General features: G+C 34.4%; 1 protein-coding gene across 4 annotated transcripts in view; it reads right to left on the bottom strand.

Moving 5' to 3' along the window:
- Ehbp1 (Eps15 homology domain containing protein-binding protein 1) overlaps positions 1-20,382 on the bottom strand; it is a 524,539-nt gene that overhangs the window by 340,986 nt on the left and 163,171 nt on the right. For all 4 annotated transcript variants that reach the window (XM_090376583.1, XM_090376585.1, XM_090376584.1 and 1 more), the window contains exon 9: positions 5,509-6,621. In XM_090376583.1, the coding sequence (XP_090232709.1) occupies positions 5,509-6,621 (1,113 nt within the window). The remainder of the gene's footprint in view (positions 1-5,508; positions 6,622-20,382) is intronic.

Genomic DNA, 20,382 nt, shown 5'->3' with positions numbered 1-20,382 from the left:
AATTTTCTGCAGAAGATACTTCAATATGTTAGCAATGTTTTTATTTTTCTAAAAATTTTAGTTAGAGCATGACAACTGAAAGTTAAGGGGTGTGCAGAAACCAGTTAAAAAGAGGGGTTAGGTGGACCTTTCATATGGAATTCAAGGTGAATGTTCATGATTAATGAAAATTAATGTGTAATAATCATGCTTGCTATTTCAAAAATAAATATAAATATAATATATTAAGAATAAATAAATAAACTACAAAACACGTCTAACCCAACAACGATGAAGATATTGAAAAGATAATGAGGATGACTGTGACACAGGAGAATGGATTAGTCACATGAGATACTCTTGAAGGTCTTTCTGGAAAAGTGACTTACAATAGTCTGTAGATTATGGTAATGTTGCAATGTTCTTAAAAAAAAAAATTGTTGTGGACATTCTTTTGTTTTAAATCCCTATAACTTCCTTGTAAGAGGCTGCAAGGGACTTCAATATCGTCTTAAAGTTTAGACTACATTTCATCAAAGGGTTCCTTTCAAGCTTCTTGTCAGCCAGAATCTTAGGCTTGCCTAAAATCTCTACCAATGCTTCAGGCAACAGCTGAGGCTTTTGAATTGCATCACTCTTCTTCCTTGCTGCTTTCACTTTCTTTGAGATTGTTTAAACCCTTTCCTCCCATATAATGTACCAAACTCACATCACAACCATTTTCAGTTCTATTATATCTGAAAGGTGCCTTTCAGGTCTTTCACTGCATAAAGCAACAGCTTCCACTAGCACACATTCCAAGTCAGTTTTGATTTCATTTAGGGATTTCTTTATATTTGTTATAGTCAAAAATATACTTTTTCCAGCAACTGCTGACTGACAGGGAGGATCCATTCCCACTTAAATCTGATGATGGCAATTTATTCTTTGCAGAAAGGAAAAGGTATCTAGGATATTGCCACTGTCTGCTTAAATCTGGAAAAGTGCAAAAGGCTTAGAGAGGTGCCTAGAAGTGATAAAAAAATAGTATGCTGTTCATTTATGAAATGTGGGTGGTCTGTTAATATATATTGTATTGTTAAGGCAATATTACACATGCACATTCCTTTTTTTGCAGACTCATCAGCTCGGTGCAAAAATGGAATGCAGAGAGATAACCATGTAAAAGCCTACTTAGAACAACTTCTTCCATTCATACTTTACATACATTGAGTACCATGTGCTCAATGTATGTAAAGCTCAATGTATCCGATTTGTTATAATTCAACAGAAACATAACCAATCAATAATTTTAGTAATCGTTTTCAGTAGGTTATTTTTAGCTTATTCCTCTCCTTATGCGACATCATTTGCCATATTGATGAGCATTTGGATCAAGTTAATTACCTATAGTTGATATATGATAATACTGGGTGAAAGTCCTTTAAATGGTCATGACTCAATGGTCATGTCATTTCCCTTGATCCTATTGTGATTTGGGATCCAAAAGAAACAGATTTTAACATTTTAAGTTCTGACAGGGATTCTAACTTCTGTTGAATCTGATACGACTAGATATGAAAGTCTTGTTCCTGTAGAGTACTTTGAGTCCGTATAACATACATTTGTTTATATGCTTGGGTTCGATGTGGTCCAAAGCAAGTTTGATAGCAAGAAGCTCTGCAGTATATATGTTGCATTCTAAAGAAATGCTGATTAGATATAATATCTGGAAAAACAGCTGGTACTCCTTCCAAATGTTTGGATTGAGATTGGTAGAAAGAGAAATGTACTCTGTATGCAGCATAAACCACTGCCAGCTGCAATGCAGGAAGTGAGCTTTCTCTAAGTCAACAGCTGGAAAGCATATGTTCCCGGGGTGGGGGAAATTTTCAAGACAATCAGTGAAAAGTATTTTGAGAAGTACAGGTTTTTTTTTCCCACTGTGGTTCAATTACAGGTGACTATGTAAGGTGATCAAGGTTGGGGTTTAAATTTATATGTATACTGTTGCACGAAGTAGCATTTCTGCATGGTTGCTTGTTTACAAATTACACAGTTGTAAATGGAAGCATCTTTGAACATGTGATTTAAACAAAAGATGAGTGGAAGTTAGTTCACAACTTCTGAATGCAAAAAGGCATATTTTAAACATTATTTTGACTGGATACGAATTCTGGATTCACCATTATAATCTGGAAAACAAAGGACAGTCAAAGAAATTCTGCCATAAAACGTCATGTCCAAAAAAAAAAAAAAAAATTGAAGCCTAAGCATTAGATGGCAGAGTGACGTTGACTGTTTTGCAGGATTCTATGGGTGTTAACCACACTGAATTTTTGAAAAAAGAGATTGCTACAGTCATTTCAGTCAGTACAATGAGATCCTGAAAAAGAATCGAATGGGTAAGAATGGCATTGCAGCAATGTAGCTTAACATGCCAATGTACGACCTCACTACAGCCATGGAACATTGGCAAGAATTTTTGCACTGGGATTTTAAGTTCTTCTGCATCCTATCTAAAGCCCAGATTTCACCTCAAGCAGCTATTTTAAGTTCACAAGCCTTAAAGAACATCTCCAAATGTCTGGCTATCCTAAAATTATCAAATTATTTTCAGAATTTACTATGCTATCTGCATATAAATTAAAAAAGAAAAAATTATATAAAAGCGCTTGAGTAGTTACAGTTAATGTTCAAGTAAAAAGTAGATACAGTAAATGCCAGTTATAGTGATCATTGTTTATTAGAATCAGCCACTTTAGAGAATCAAATTTCAAAGAACCGATTCAAATCAATAAACTTTCATCATTTATTAGAATCACATCTTTGGTTATAAGAATCAATTTTGAATGCCTCTCTGATATTTTTCTAAATCACATTTCTAGAGGTCATAACTATAAAACAATAAAAACAATTTGCAGTTTCTGGTTTATTGGGCCTTTTTGTTTGTACAATCTGTTATAAACAGGTCGTTACTACAGCTTTAACAGAAGAAGAAATTGCCCAGTCTATTACTGATAATTTTGCCAAGGAGGAGAAAAATGAACCAGAACGAATTCCAGTCACAAAACAGCAAACTCGTTTTGTGACTGGAATTCACAACTTGCACCAGGTTCTTCCAACTCTCTCCTCAGGACGGCTATGAAGCTACAGCTGTTCTGAGGAGAGAGTTGGAAGAACCTGGTGCAAGTGATTGGGAATATAGACCTTTATACAATAATGAAAAATCTATAAATAGACTTTGTAGTGATAATTTAAAGCAATCTAAAATAAGTGACTATTTAAAATTAATTACATTACAAAGTGTTATGTTTAATTAATATGTATATTAATTAAGCTCTACATAAGTATAAGTTTATTTTGCTAACCTGTGCATAATGTTCTTCTGATTTTCATGCATCATTTAATCGGTAACAAACTTTTGGTAATAACGTGTAAATTTGTGCTTTATATCTGTATTTTTATTGCCTGTGGATAATATTTGTTGATTTTCACTTATTAGAATCATTGTTTATTAGAATCAAAATTCAATTTGCAAACGTGATCACTATAACCGGCACTTACTGTATAATATTTCATGTTCATAATGTATATAAATTAACATAATTTAAATACATTATGAGAGTATTATATACAGTGTCCTCCAGTGAATATATCAGTAATATACCAACTTTGCTTATAAACATTTTCTGTATTCGTAATAGAGAACTCTGGGAATACTAAAAGTTTAAAGAAAGTTCAAAAAATATTTTCTCATAAAATATTTAAAAGATAAATATGTATCACTGGATTTACTTCCTATTTTTAAAAATGCATGTACAGTTTCTTTTTTTTTACAAAATTATGAAATTAGAATTATCAAAGATGATTATTTTCTTGTTTTAAACTATTACTAACCCAGGTACCACACAAATAAAATTCAGACATTCCTTAACCCGGCAGCAGTGATGGATCACGCACCCAACAGGCACCACTTGAAATAATGTTCCAGCATTAATTAATGATTAAAAATGTGAAATTTTTCTATCTTCCTAAATACAGTCAAACTTTTACTGCAATAGTTTCTAAAGTGATTTAATTATGATTTTCTTACAGAAATTGGGTGTGACAACCTATCAGATTTTCCAGCTGTTTTTGCAACTATTTGGATTTTGCATGGAGTATGGTATAGTACCATACAAGCATTGATGCTGTGTTTATTTAAAGTTTCAGGTTACTTGTTTTTCCTTCTCCTGCTAGGTCAACAAAAATCTACTGTCTTATCTTAGTTGTTCTTAAAAGATTTATTGTTTTTACAGCATTAAGTTAACATGAACCCTGGTATTCTCTCAAAATGGCCACGACTCTATGGGAAGCAACATAAATTATTATATTGAACATATTAATTATTATGTTTGCAATGATGTATGTTGCTTCCTATACACAATTTGAAATTTCGCATGCAACAAATGGGTGGTGCCAAATTGGAAATAAATTTTGAAATAAGCCTGAAAATGGAAGCAACTAATAGTATTGAATATACACAATAAACAGAAATATATGAAAAAAACACAGTATAAAATTACACACATTTAAAGGACTTTTAAATCGGGAAAATGGAAGTGAATAAGGAGAATGATACTTCTATTTTATGTCTACACTTTTTGTAATATTTAGCAAAACTGATTTTTTTTTTTTTTTTTTTTTTTTTTAAATAAAGGGTGAAAAACCATACAGTTTTGTATTAAAAATTTTATTTTATTTTTTTTTAAACTTAAAAAGTTGCATCCAATAATCATTACAATATTAAGAAATGCTGAAATATTGGCATTGTTCAAGCAGAATTCAGAAAAAAAAAAAAAAACCCAAGAACGTTTTCCAAAAATTTAAAAGAATATGGGAACTTGTCAGGGGCCTGCGACTGCTTTTGCCTTAGATGAGGGTGCCACAACTGCCAAGTTAATTCATAACATGAACTGTTAAAGAACATTTTTCAGAAAATACAGCAATTCTGAAATTATGAAATAAAATACACTTCTCTGTTTTCAAATCTATACATTTATTAATCAAATAAATATGTAAACAACTTTCTGCCAGACATCTTAGAGTATGTTTTCATTTCCCCTTTAGCATTTTCCCCCCTGTTGAATACCTATTCACTGACTACCCATTAATAAGTTCTTTTGAGTGGCTATAGTTAAGTGCCCAGATTACAAAGTATGAATTTCATTAACAGTGTATATATCACTTGATAAGTTGACTTTTCAAATTAAGTGAAAAGATAAAATAATAACAAAAAAAAAATACAGTTTTACTATTGGGAATAATTTGAATAACAAATATGTTGAAATGTGATACTGGTATATGCTTGAATAAATTTCAGTTTCTCAAAAATTTAACCGAATTCCTCCACTCCTATAATTTTATGAGTTATAAAGTAGTACGGACATGCTTTCCTTTTAAACCAGGTGACAAAACTACATTCAAATAATTAATTTCTGGACATGCATTCTTCATTTATTAATCAAAATCATTAATAAAAATATTTTAATTACATCTTATCTTTACCTTGCGGTCAGTGATAGTGCCAAGATGGCCATTTGGCATAGAATTTGTTCGGTTTATTCTTGTTGGTGACAAATCTAACAATCCTGGCACCTCATGGGGCAGACCATCTCTTGTAGAAGTGGACAGTCTATCTATAACTGGATGAGATATATAAGGTGTATTTGCAACTGTGTTATTTTTGTCTTCAGAGTCATCACCAGAAAGTTGTAACAAACATGATTTTGATTTATCACTGTGGTTAACAGGTTCCTTTGAAGGAGAAAGGTGAGGAAAGGATGATGGCACAGAATCCTCTTCTTCCAGAGTCTGAAACAACTTTTCTTTCTGAGAAGAAATAGAACTGTCTAAAAGTCCACTCTGTGCAGCTAGTTCTTCTTCCTCTTCTCCATCTGAGTCAAATGGATTCATGAGCTGTTTTCTTGTCATGAGTTTAGGCCTATCTTGAGTTGGGGAACTCTTAGAATCTGTATTTAATTTACAAGACGTTTGACTCTTTGTTTGATTTACATTTTGATTTTCCTTGTGAGAAAATTTTTTGTGAAATTTGAGGAGCTCAGTAGTTCTTAATTTAGGTAAAAATGACTTCTCATGTTTAGGTAGTATGTTCAGTGATGACAATGACAACTGAAATGATGGGATTGCATGTGACTGCTCTGCACATGGCAGTGAATGAAGTTCATCTTCAGTTTTGCAAATTACCTGAATATCTTCTTCTTTACTAACAGCATTATCATTCTGATTACAAACTGATAAGGTAGGATTACATATTGTGGCACTGGAGTTTTGAGAATCACAAATAATATCAGAATGACTAGAAGAATCACTTAAATTTTGCGAAATGCTGATAACATTTAGGGATGCTGGGGATACAGAACTTTGTGCTTCATTTTCAGAAGTAGGGAATAAAACATTTTTGTGATTTTCTGATGAAATAATCTCTGAATTACAAACATTTTGTTCTTCATAATGAAACTCCAATCTATTTTCACTAAAATGCGTCCTTAATTTAGAAAGATAGGTGGTAACAGCAATTTTATCTGGTACAACACATATTACCATATCTGATGGATCGATTAATTTAGAAATGCCAATACTTGCTGCTGCTTCAAAAGCCTAAAGAGAGAGAATTACAGGATTAATGACTTTAAAATCAACATGATTTTCAAGAAAAAGACAAACATTTAGACATCAAAACTAATAAACATTTAGCATGAAGCAAATATATTGCTTTAAATTAAAGCAATGCATTTGCTTTAATTAAAGTAAATTAAGGGAATAAACTGAATTATTAAAAGAAAACTGGAACCATAATTACTATTCTTGTATATAAAGATAAACACTGCTCTGTAGAACAAATAATTAAAATTTATTAGATATTTATCATGCAGAACAGCTTGTTTTCCTATAAAATTATACCTCTGCAGGGACCTTTAACAAATACATCAGTAATTCTTATGTATAAAAATTTTTAATAATACAAAATATTTATATGGCATAAAAATGCTTATTATGCAGGATTCTCCATAACTATGTAACTTAATTAGGAGAGCCTATTCTACAGATGAAAAATATATATTAAAGATGTATAAAAAACATGAGTCCTTACACCTTTCATTACTGAAGATGCAGCCACTTTTAGTTTTGAATGTAACGACATCAATAACATAACATGAATTACAAATAATTTTTTGAAATGCATTTACTACTTTTTTTGACATATAGGCCAGCCAAACCAAATAACAATAAACTAAAACTAAATAAACATCAATAAAATCTGAAATAGAAGAGGAGCAGAGATCACAGTACATAATCAAATATTAATAAACAATAATCTAATTTTCATTTTGAACGTTGTTACATTTTTTAATAGAGGTTTTGTTTCAACTATGAAGTGGAGTCAGCTGATTACAAGTTTATCAAAATGGCAAACTTTTAATTAATCTCAAACTATTAAACTGGAGATAAAATTCCTTTATTTCCAATTTGATGGACTTATGCTAACTGGGGGGGGGGGAGAATCCAACAGATGATTATGAGGTTTGTACTGGCCTTGCTATTTGGAGGTTGGAAGACCATATCACTGTTGCATAGCATATTGGAAAAGACATTAGCTAAAGCCATCATAATTTTCCTTGCAAAAATTAAAACCCTTTCCTTTACCCTAGATAACAGTTTTCTCTTTAGATATAATGCATTACTAATGGTTCCTTAATGCAAAAGTTCACAGTATTAATTAAATATTTGATAAAATTCAGGTCAAGAATATTGTTCTCCTGTGTGACATTTCTATAATGTGCAGCAGTTGTCTGATCAATCTAGAAACATACTGCTGTATGTTTCTGGATTCGATTTCAAAAGATATATTGGCAACCACCCACAGGTCCCAATAGATCTCTTGAAAATTAAAGTCCCTCAATGATAATACATTCATATCTGCTTATACACTACATTTATCTGCATAAATTCTGTGAGCAAGCAGAGGCTAAACGTTTATGAAACTAACAGGTAGCTAAATGATTTTATAATAACTGAGAGTAAAGTGGAGGAGAAATTGTTGAAGTTAAACATAAGGAAGGCACTAGGGTGGATGGGATCTATTCAATTATATTAAAGGAGGCAGCAAAGGCAGTAAGCAAACCCTTAGCCATAATTATGAGGGTATCCATGGATTCAGGGGAGGTCCCCATGGACTGGAGATGTGCAAATGTATCCCCAATTCACAAATGGGGATCTAAGGGTGACATGAGTAATTACAGACCTGTTAGTTTAACTTCTGTTTCAGGGAAAATAATGGAGTCACTGGTTAAAGAAGCATTGCAGGATCATCTAGACAACACTAGATGATCCTCCAATGGTTTTGTTATGGGGAAACGTCTTGTCTGCCCAATTTGACTGGATACTACGATGCAGTCCCAAAGGAACAAAATGCAAAAAGATTGATATCATATACTTGGATTTCAAGAAAGCTTTTGATGCTGTTGCACATGGAAGACTGCTGACATATTGGAGCAGAATGGCATTAAGGACAAGTTGCTGCTATGGATAAAGGGTGGTTGAGCGGGAGAATACAGAGAGTGGTAATCAATGGACACTGCTCTTTGTGGACTAATGTTATTAGTGGAGTCCCTCAGGGTTCGCTGTTGAGCCCATTGTTATTCTCTGTATATATCAATGATACTGATGAAGGTGTATATCAGGCTTAATGTCCAAGTTTGTAGACAATACAAAGGTTAGCAGGGTTGTTAGTGACAGTAATGACAGTACAGCAGGCCCCCGTTATAACGCGGTTCACTTTACGCTGACTCGCTATAACACTGTTCTTATATTATAACCCGTATCTGACTACAACGCTGTCTCAGATCACTATAACACTCTTTTACAGATTGCATTTTTGGCATATTTAATGAAATCATTTCATTTGATGGAGTTGATAGCTTGAAAATGAATAGCAAAACAGCATTAAAACGTTTCCCACGCCGACTTGAGAAATTTTCCCACGCTCAGTGAAATTTTCTCGCACTAATTTAATTGCAGTACAGTGACTTGTTACGGGTTTCGAGATCAACCTTTTAAAAAATGATCAAGTACAGTAAATCCTTGCTATTCGCAGGGGTTACGTTCCTGAGAAATGCCGCAAATATCGAAAACGCGAATACTGAGTTATGGCTCCCATAGTAATAAAGGGGTTCTGTTCCAAAGTATGAAATATATAAGAAAAACTAGTCTAAAATTTTGTCTATGTATGTATTATATGTACCTTCATAATATGACTATGTACATAGTGAAATACAAGCATATGACATCGAAATGAAAATAAGAAACAAATCTTTCAAACCAGTGCCTTTGCTAGCTACAAAACTTATCCCGCCAGTGCTATCACCAGTTTCTCTAAAGTGTTGATAAAGGTGTTTTGCCTTTTCCCGAATGATGAGTAAACTTAACGGAATTTTATTTTGAGTTCGGTCTTCTATCCACAGATTTAAAGCTTTTTCCATTTTTTCTAATTTAACATCACGAGTTACAGAGCAAATTTTTGAAGCAATTAGCGCGTTTTCACGGACACTACGGCGGATTTTTTCTTCCGATTTTTTGATTGATCGTACCATTGACTCATTGATTTAATAATGTTTTGCCACTGAGGAGACACTTTCACCATTAGAAATTTTGTCTAATAACTCAATTTTATTCGCTAATGTCATCACCTTCTTTGATCGTTTCACATTTCCCTTGTTATTCGTAGCCATATTTTTGTACGGGTTAGAAAGAACTTGTCCACAATAAAGTCACTTTCTTCCATTAACACACTAGAAAAAGTCTGTTTTACACTGCAAAACGGTAGATTTATCACTTTTGTAAGCATATCAATTTATAAATTGATAAATTTATTCAATTTATAAGCATATAAATTAAAAGCAAACGACGAAACCTTCCATGACAAGTGCATAACACATACTGAACAAGGATTAGCGAGAAACATCTACGCTCGCGATTTTGTCACCCCTCACCCCCCAAACCACTGAGCGCTGTTTTGACCGGAAAAGATAATTTTAGCCACGCCCACGTTTTTTTATGGTGGAAAATGTTCACAGCGCTTTAAAATTCACATTTTTTTAGGTTTCATTTTATATTAAATCAGCGACCGCGAATACGCGAAACCGCAAATAGCAGGGGTTTACTGTATATTGCTTGTAATATTTGCGTTATATGCATTTATCCGAAGTCTAGTCACCACTCAGTACAGTATTAGACATCGTGCGTAACGGACAGTTTACTCGAACATTGTATCATAATTAATGCAACCAACGCAGTTACATTTTTGAAGAGTTAATAATGGCCGATAAGAATGAAAAAGCAACAACACAACGTCTGGATGCAGTACGAAGACTATAAATGTAAGAAAAAGACTGAATTTGAAAATTAAATTAGACATTTTGAAGCGAATCGATTCCGGTCAAAGACAAGCAGATGTGTGCCATAATTTAGGATTTGCAAGTTTAACTGCAAGAACAATTATAAAAAAAATAAAGAATTAATTTTAGCAGCAGGAAAGATAGCTGCTCCATTGCAAGCAACTAGGGCTAGGCCAGCTATTAGGATTTTATTGAAGATAATATCCAATGCAGAATTCAGTTAATTTAAATATTATAAAAAAAAAAAAAAAAAAAAAGAAAGAGAGAGAGAGAGAGAGATTAGCAAATATGATGATCTGAAGAAAACTCACCTAAAAAAAAAAAAAAAATGTGGAACCATTTAAAACTAGTAAAGGCTGGTTGAATAGATTTAAAATCCTGGGAGAAGCCTCAAATGCAGATTAAGGAGCCGAAACTTTCAAAAAAGAACTTGTTAAAATTATTGAAGAGGGATATTATGCGTTATACTTCTGAACAAGTTTTTACACAGATGAAGCAGGACTTTTGTGGAAACGAATGCCTAACAGAAGTTTCATATTGAAAGAAGTAAAAAACATGCCGAGTTTCAAAGCGGCGAAGGATCGGTTGACTTTATTGTTGGGTGATAACGATGCAGGGGATTTAAAATTAATACCCCTTTTAGTTTATTTGGAAGAGGGCAAAAGTTCAACCCAAAATCGACACATTTTTCTTGATTAAATTCATCAATTAAATTAAATCAATTTAGATCAATTAAATTCATGATTTTAATTGGAATTTTAAGTTTAATTTTGATACATAAGTAGTTACCACATAATTATATACGTATGTAATGCAGAATATTTTATATGTACAAATATTTGAATATTAAATATTTTGACCGACATTTGTGCATCTTTTTATTACCGTTTATTATTGATTAGGAAATATCCTATGGCACCGACCGCAACTCACAAATACATATGTGACCTTATGGGAATGCGGCGCTCGCTTAGCGCGGATTCACGTAGCGCTCTGTTTTTCCGGAACGAATTATCAGCGTTAAGCGGGGGTCACCTGTACACTGCTGCAACAGGATCTAGAAAAGTTAGGGCAGATGGGCTGAGAGGGGACAACTGAAGTTTAATATTGATAAATGCAAAGTACTGCATATGGTAGCAGCAACCCCAGAGTAACGTACCAACTGTGTGGTACTACAATCAGGGCATTAGAGAATGAACAAGACCTGGAGGTAACTGTGCAGTGTGTGTGTGTGTGTGTGTGTGTGTGTGTGTGTGTGTGGTATGGGTGTTTAATGGCACACAAGCTGCTGTAATTGTGCAGTCAGATATAAAGTTTTCTGAGAAGAGCACACAGGCTGCCAGAGCAGTTCATGCAGTCTTGTCAATGATATACAGGAATTTTGATCCCAGGGATAAGGAGGTGATTATCCCCTTGTATAAGGCAGTGGTCAGACAACACCTTGAGTACTGTATACAGGTCTGGAGGTTTCATTTTAGTTAGGATGTAGAGCTGCTGAAACAAGAAGAGAGACGGGCAACAAGATTAGTGAAGGGAACAAAGAGTTGCTGTTACCAAGAAAGGCTTAAATTCTGCAAATTGCAGCATCTAGAGACTAGGCACCTACATGTTGACCTGATTGAGGTGTATAAGGCCTTGAATGGTTTGAGCACACTCAATGCTGATGGGATTCTTCCTCTTGCTCAGATTATGCGACTGAGGGGGCATAAATTCAAATTGAGGAAAGACAGTTGTAGAATAGATGTGTAGAAATTTGTCTTTAGTCACCAGGCAGTTGAATGCTGGAACAAACTTCCATCTGTCATTGTGGAAGTTGATAGCTTGAATAAATTCAAGGAAGAACTGGACAAACTTTTGGAACAAATGGATGGGTGACATGGTTTTTTTTTTTTTTTTTTTTTGGCTGATGCTGTATAAGCTTGCTTTCTTGCGATTGGCCTGTACTAATATTAAATTACTATCATATTTATCACGGTCATTTTTTCTGTAGTATGCCTTCAAATGTTCATCTCTGCTTTCCCATCACTTTGTTGCACCAGACTGACTCGATAACATCTTGATAGTTCTCAACTACTTGATATGTTTGACAACAAAAAGCATAATGCTTCCTTCTCTTCTGTCAAGACTCGGAGAGCTTCTGCTACTCTTAAGAGATAATTACTAATTAACATATTGTTGCATTGCAATTATTACCTTTGTTAATAGCATCGCTTTCACCTCTGGTAATCCCTTGGTTACACGCACTACTTAGTTCATACAACCAAAGAAAGGTTAAAAGTCTTTTAGACTGCACAGGCTTCAAAATTTGTCCTATATGTCTCTGCACTAGTTTGCAAATTACTGCATGTCCCAACAGGATGGTTCTAATAAAATGCAAGTATAAGATTATAATTTGCATTACATATGCTCAGTGATCACTGAATTATGACCACACTCATCTGTAATGGAATATTCCACATAGCCTGAAGTATAAAAAGCTGAACAGCTTTATACGCTATAGCAGTGGAAACTTGCATCTGGTCATGCGTCAAAGTGACAGAGTAGCAGTTATGGGACTTAGTAAAGATATCACTGAGTTCCAAAAGGGCATGATTGTGGGAATGCATGCATCAAGTGCTTCCATATCGGAAACAGCACTTCTTGTCGGTTGCTCACAGCCCACTGCGGTTTTTTTTTGTTTTCATAAAGAATGGTGTTGAATGGGTTAAACGACCTCCCACCGACAGAACTGTAAAGGATTATGCAAGGTGGATGTTCATGGTGAGTGAAAGGTACAGTGCATTGTATGAGCTAAATAGCAGGTCACTGTGTTACGGATGACAAAGTAATACGACATGGGGAATGCAAGAACAATATCTCAAATGAAGATGCAGCACATATTCAGATGTATGGGGTTCCACAGTAGACCACCCAAGAGATGCCCTCTCTTCACCACTGATGGCAAATGCTGTGGTGTCAACAATACATTGATTAGACACTGGAAACAAGTGTACCAGTCAGATGAGTCCAAATACCTGGTGCAATGCTGATGGATGCCTTCATTTAGGGTGCAAGCAACAAGAGGTCCTGGACCCATTTGCCACTAGACCACGTGCACCCTTTCATGTTGTATTTTTACCCAGACAGAAAAGGGATCTTCCAAGATGATAATGTACCATGTCATCAGACCTGTATTGTGCACATGTGATTCAAGGAACACAGGAAGATATCACCCATCTTGATTGGTCTCCAAATTCAGCTGACCTCAATCAAAGTGAACACCTGTGGATGTTTTGGAATGGAAGTGAGGTGTATGGACACACAACCATCATCTCGTCCAACACCATGGAAAGCCTTGTAGTCAGCATGGCTGCAGATCCCTACGGATGTCTTAAAACATCTAGTGGAGTCTGCCTAGATGCATAGTGGCTGTTATGCATGAGAATGGTGGCCCAATATGGTATAAAGTAAGTGGTCATAATTCAGTGATCACTGAGTGTATATCTTAACATTCTTACATACATCTTAACCTAATTATTACTGATCAACTAAATAACCAAATTATGGGTGATGCTTTTGTGTTCCATGTGAAATCTTGTCATCAGGCCAAAACAGAAAGTTATAGAACAAGGTCTTTGTTTGTTTGTTATTTGGTTTTTAGGAGCATTAGCAACTAAGGCCATATTGCTCCGGGATATGCGGTGGTCATTCCCTGACCTTTCCGCATCTTCCGTATTTGGTGGTGACGGGCTCGAACCTCGGTCTAATCAAGAAGCGTGTGCTACGACTGCTGCTCCTTCCCACCTGGCTACAGAGGCGCCAGAACAAGGTCTACTGCATATTATTAAATGCAAGGAGAAAATGATAATCCAATAGGAGCCTATAAAACTATTTAGACAATTAGAATTCACAAAAAATTTTCAATACAATGGCAGTGTGCAAATAATGACAACTTAACTGTGTAGCTTATTGCAAATGAAAAACAAACAAGAAAAAAAACTTCAAACAAAAAACATCCTAGTAATAACTGACTAGGCAAAACCTTTGCACACCTTCCCAGGGTGACTCATAAGCTGCCTCAAATCTAACTAGATGTCACAGAAACAGCTTAACCCAGAATGGTTTACAAATAATCATCTTTCAAACAAGAATGGATTATTTCAATGAAATGCACACATTTAAGAAATTAAAATCAACAGGAAACAGAGGGGGAAAGTACAAGGAACACCTCACTTCACTATTCAAGAAACATACTCACTCAGTGATGGAAATTAAATAAGTGATACCAATTAATAATTAATCCTAACCACTGATTAGCTTAGAAATCATAAAACTGCATGACATAAAATCTCATGAACTGCGAACAACAGGTACAAAAGAAGGGTTACAGTTACATATTCATTTAAAGAAAAATCTTGGGAAGAATTTAGGAAAGACATGGAAAACACATTATAGTGGACTCCCCGCTTTAGATATTAATCCGTTCCAGAAACACTATCGTAACATGAAAATATCACAATGTGAACTCAATAGCACATTGTTTTTTGCTAATTCGTTCCAAGAATTCAGAAGTTGAAACTTTCGCTATATAACTAAGCTATTTATCTCTCTAAAAGGTGATTTTTATAATGAAAATTGTACATACTGATTAAAAAATTAATTAAAACTAATATACCAATTAAAGCACAATACAAAAAATCACTTCAACTAAAGGATGCAAAAGCAACATGTTTACAAACGCTGAGAGAAAGGACCATGTCGTCTGGTTGGAGACAATCGTAAGCCCATCATAAAGTGAAATAAGTAGGTGCCAGTGATCACTGGTTAGTAGAATCAGCCTCTTGATAGAATCAAATTTCAAAAAACCAATTCAAATCATTAAAATGCACTACACTTTCAATCGTTATCATATATTCAGTTATAAGAATCAATTTTGAACACCTCTGTGATATTTTTTTAAAGCACATTTCTGGAAGTCACTACCATAAAACAATAAAAAAATTTGCAGTTTCTGGTTTATTGGGCTTTTCTGTTGATGCAATCTATTATAAAAGGGTAATAAACTCTATCATATTGCATTTACGATAATACTGATAACTGGAATTCTGTGGCTTTTACGTTATTATGGCGAAACGAGTTTCCCCTTCCTCTTCAATCATATAAAAACATAAATAATTTTCAGAATCCTCTCTTCATTCCTATTTTTTAGCTTCGTAAACTTGTTACTCTATCTCATTTGTGCGTTATTGCGATTTGTGTGCCATGTTCTTTGTTATCGATTGCACATATTTTTTTTTTTTTTTAAATTTTACAACCCAAAAAAAAAAAAAAAAAAAGTCAGTGAACATAAATATCAATTAGTTAGTATGTACATATTACAGTATTAATTAAGCTGTGTGTAAGTGTAAATTTATTTTTATTTTGTTAACCTATAGAAAATATTCTACTGATTTTCACATCTTGTTTAATTTTGTTAATTAGTAAGGTAATAAAGTGTAAATTTGTGCTTTATATCTTTACTTTTATAGCCTGTTGATAATATTCCTCCTATTTTTGCTTATTGTTGTTTAATAGAATTAAAAATGTTGAACTGTTGTTTAATAGAATTAAAATTCAATTCGCAAACATGATAACAATGACTGGCACTTAATACATATCATATAGTGAATGGTATTTTATTACGGAAACTCCATCGTAAATTTATTTGATCATATAGTGAACCAAACACTAAAATCATAAAGCAGGGGTCCACTGTATTAGGAAACTGGAAAAATTTTTAGTTTACAAATCTCAGAATAGAGGGAAAAATCATAACCTATGAAAATCAAAAATTACAAGTTAAAACAGAAGATAAGGATATTTTAGAAATATGGAGTAAATAATTTGATGAATTAAATGTGAATTATTTATAAAAAGGAATTATATTACAGATTATTTTTGCCATTAAGTTTTAGCAAGGGTTTATGTTTTTAAGGGTACTCACCTCTGAATCTGTATGGTTCGAAGATATGAATATGTTAAAAATGCCTCAAGGAAAAAAAGGAGTGCACTTCTCTTTACTTAGGTTGTCATACATAAAACTGTAATGAGAACTAAGCAACCAAGAGCCTCGACAGGAGACTTTTGTGAAACATCGTCAGTTAGTTTTTTCAGAAAAAGAAAGTTGTGTGTGTTTTTATACATGAAACTTAACTCCCAGGATGCACAGCTAAAGCATGTGTTGGAAATTTTATATACATTAAACTCCATAATGGTGAAAGGTTGGAATTGCATATTGAAAATATGATACTAACTCCATTATCAAGGTAGAAATCATCATGGTAAGTATGAAATATGGAAAGGTAGATGAAATTAGACTTGAAATCCTAGCAGCTGGATGGAAAATTGCATCATGATAATCACAATATTATTATTTAGAGGGTCTTTCATGAAGGCAAAGTCCAAGAAAACTGGACCAAGGAATTAATTGTACCAATACATAAAAAAGAACAAATAAAACTGAATGCAGAAATTACAAAGGAATTTCATTCCTTAGTGTTCTGAGTAAAATCTAGGTTAGAGAAGAGAGTCAGGAGTATTGTTGAATGTAAACTTGAACAAAAGATGTAAAGGTTTTCAAGACCAAACAAGGAAGTCAAAATCAAATATATGAATTAAGACAAACTGCAGAAAAGCCACTGAAATACAGGAACCTGTATTTAAGATTTCACAAAGTAACTGGAAACATGTCATTTAAAATTTTGGAAAAACATGATAAATCATAACCTCTGTATAAAGGAAAATATATACAGAGGAATAAAATGTTTGTATAAGAATAGCAAATCTGCACTGATGACTAAAGAAAGCACTGGAAAATAGTTTAAACTTCATGTGAGGCGGGACTGCACCTTGTAATTGCTTCTTTTTATAATATTCATGGACCATTTAATAAGAGAATTTAATTTACTAGCAAACTGTGTGAGATTTCAAAATTGGTCATTACTCTCATGGATGATATTAGCATTAGCATATGATGCAAGAAAGCAAGCTTATATAGCCAAAAAAAAACAAAAAAAAAAAACTTCTCATTTCACTCCAAAAGTCTATCTAGTTCAGTCTTGAATTAATTTAACTGTCAAATTCCATGACAGATGAAAGTTTGTGCAATCAACCTCCTAAAGGCTGGCTAAAGGCAAATATCCGCCCTTCTATTCTACAACTGTCATTCATCAAATTGAATTAATGCCCCCTCAGGTGCAGAATCTGAGCAAGAAGAAGAATCCCATCAGCATAGAGCTGACTCAAACTATTCAAAGGCTTATACACCTCAATAAGATCACCTGTCAGGTGCCTAGTCTCCAAAGGCTGCAATTTGCAGAATTTAAGCCTTTCTTGGTAAGAGGACCCAATCATTCCCCTCACCAATCTTGTTGCTCTTCTGTGTACTTGCTCAAGCAACTCTACATTCTTCCAAAAGGAGGCCTCCAGACCTGTATGCAGTCCTCAAGGTGTGGCCTGACCCACTCACTGCCTTATAAAAAAGGGATAATCACCTCCTTATCCCTGATAGCAAAATTCCTATATATCATTGATAAGACCCCATGAGCTACTCAGAAAACTTCCTATGACTGCAAAATTACCCCAGGTCTTTTTAATTCTCCACTACCCTGAGTGTAGTAACATATGGGTAGCAGTACTTTGCATTTGTCAATGTTAAACTATAGTTGCCACCTCTAAGCCTATCTGCTCAACTTTTCTAGATCCTGTTGCAGTAGTATAACCGCCCTTACTGCCATTAATAACCCTACCAACTTTCATATTGTCTGCAAACTTGGACATTAAGCCTGACATACCTTCATCAATATCATTGATAAATACAGAAAACAACAATGGGCTCAACACGGACCCTGGGGGACTCGAGTAATAACATTGTTCCACAAAGAGCAGTGTCCAATGATTACCACCCTCTGTCTTCTTCCACTCAACCATCCCCTTTATCCATAGCAGCAACTTGCCCTTAATGTCATACTGCTCCAAATTGTACAGTAGTCTTCCATGTGCAAGGGTATCAAAAGCTTTCCTAAAATCCAAGTATATAATACCAAAATTATTTTTCGCATCCAGTTCCTTTGTGACCACATCATAATATCTGACCAAATTGAGCAGACAAGAATTCCCATTAATGAACCCATGCTGTGTCTGAACTATATAACTGCAGTCTTGTCTAGATGATCCTGTAGTGCTTCTTTAACCAGTGATTCATTATTTTCCCCAGAACAGAAATTAAACTAAACTAACAGGTCTGTAATTACTCATGTCACCTTTCAATCCCCATTTGTGAACTGGGGATACATTTGCACATCTCCAGTCCATGGGGACCTCCTATGAGTCTAAAGATGCTCTCATAATCATGGCTAAGGGCCTGCTTACTTCCTTTGCTGCCTCCTTTAATATAACTGGATAGATCCCATCCACCCCAGGTCTTATTTAACTTCAACAAATTCTCCTCCACTTTGCTCTCAGTTATTACAAAATCATTTAGTTCCCTGTTAGAGTTTGATAAGCATCTGGCCTCCACTTCGATACACAATTCCTCATGCTTGAATGTAGATGCAAAAAACTCATTCAGTTTGTCAGCTACCTGAGCAGAATCATCAATAATCGAACCATCAATATCAAGTGGACCAATCTGATTCATCCCTTTCCTTCTAGTGTTTACATAAGTTTTAGTATTGTTTGAACACCCTTCCAGATGGAAGGGTGTTCAAACAATCAACCATGCTCTAGCAGAATGCAAATTCTGCACATTTGACCCGCAACAATGCTTCCTCAATTTGAATTGTAAGCCCCCCTCATGAGTGTGGTCTGAGCAAGAGGAAGAATTCCATCAGTAATGAGAAGCTTCTTCAATCCATTCAAGGCCATAAACACCTTAATCAGATCTCTTTGTAGATGACTGGTCTCAAGACACTGCAATTTTCGGAACTCAAACCTTTCCTGGTAAGAGTACCCTTTAGCTCTTCTCACCAATTTTGTTGCTCTTCTCTGTACCCATTCCAACAGATCCACTTCCTTCCAAAAATGAGGCTTCCAGACCAGACCTGTATGCAGTATTCAAAATCAAGCCAAGCCTTATACAAAGGGAAATCACCTCATATCTTTGCTGGAAAAATTTCTGTATATCACTGACAAAACACCATGAGCTATCATGGAAGCCTGTGTGCACTACTCAGAGAACTTAATATTTGACTAGAAAATTATGCCCAATTATGCACAATTACAATACTTTTCATTATCCACTGCCCAGATTAATCCCAGATTAACATACCACACAGCTGGTATGTTAATCTGGGAAGTGCATCCCATAAAGTACCTCTCGTTTGTCAATATTAAACTTCGATTCTCACTTCTCAGCTCATCTGTCTAATTTGTCTAGATCTCGTTGCAGTAGCATACCCTGATGATTGTGATTAACTTTTGTATATGATCTGCAAATTTAGACATTAAGTCCGATATACCTTCATCAACTAAAAAATTTCTCATGTGTGAATGTAGATTCAAAAATACCCACTCAGTTTGTCAGCAATCTGAAATGTCAGTATTATTCATTACAATGTCAATATTAATAATCAACAGTTAATCAATTCATAACTAGTGGAACAATGTGATTCAACTGTTTTCTTCTTATGTTTATATAAGTAAAGAAGTCATTGCTGCTTTTCTTTGCATCCTTTGCCAGATTCTTCTTGTAATCTAAGCTTACCGAACCTCCTTTGTGAATTTTTTGTAGACCAGTTTATATCTACTGTAGGCATCTATATCACCTGATAATTAATAGGCATCCCATGCATTTTCTTCACTGCACAAGTTTCATCACGTCATGTGACATCCATTTAGGTCTATGCCTTGAACTGTATCTCTTAATTGGTATAAAAAGCCTAGTAGCTATTACAATAACAATTCTAAATGATTCTCCTTTAGAATTTGCTGTTGGTAATTTCATCAG

This window comes from Mastigoproctus giganteus, chromosome 6, assembly GCF_048544385.1.
Source record: "Mastigoproctus giganteus isolate SK-2022 chromosome 6, ASM4854438v1, whole genome shotgun sequence".
In the NCBI taxonomy this organism is placed as follows: Eukaryota; Metazoa; Arthropoda; class Arachnida; order Uropygi; family Thelyphonidae; genus Mastigoproctus; species Mastigoproctus giganteus.
The sequence above is the reverse complement of the archived record's forward strand: the minus strand, read 5'-3'. Positions and strand labels throughout refer to the sequence as shown.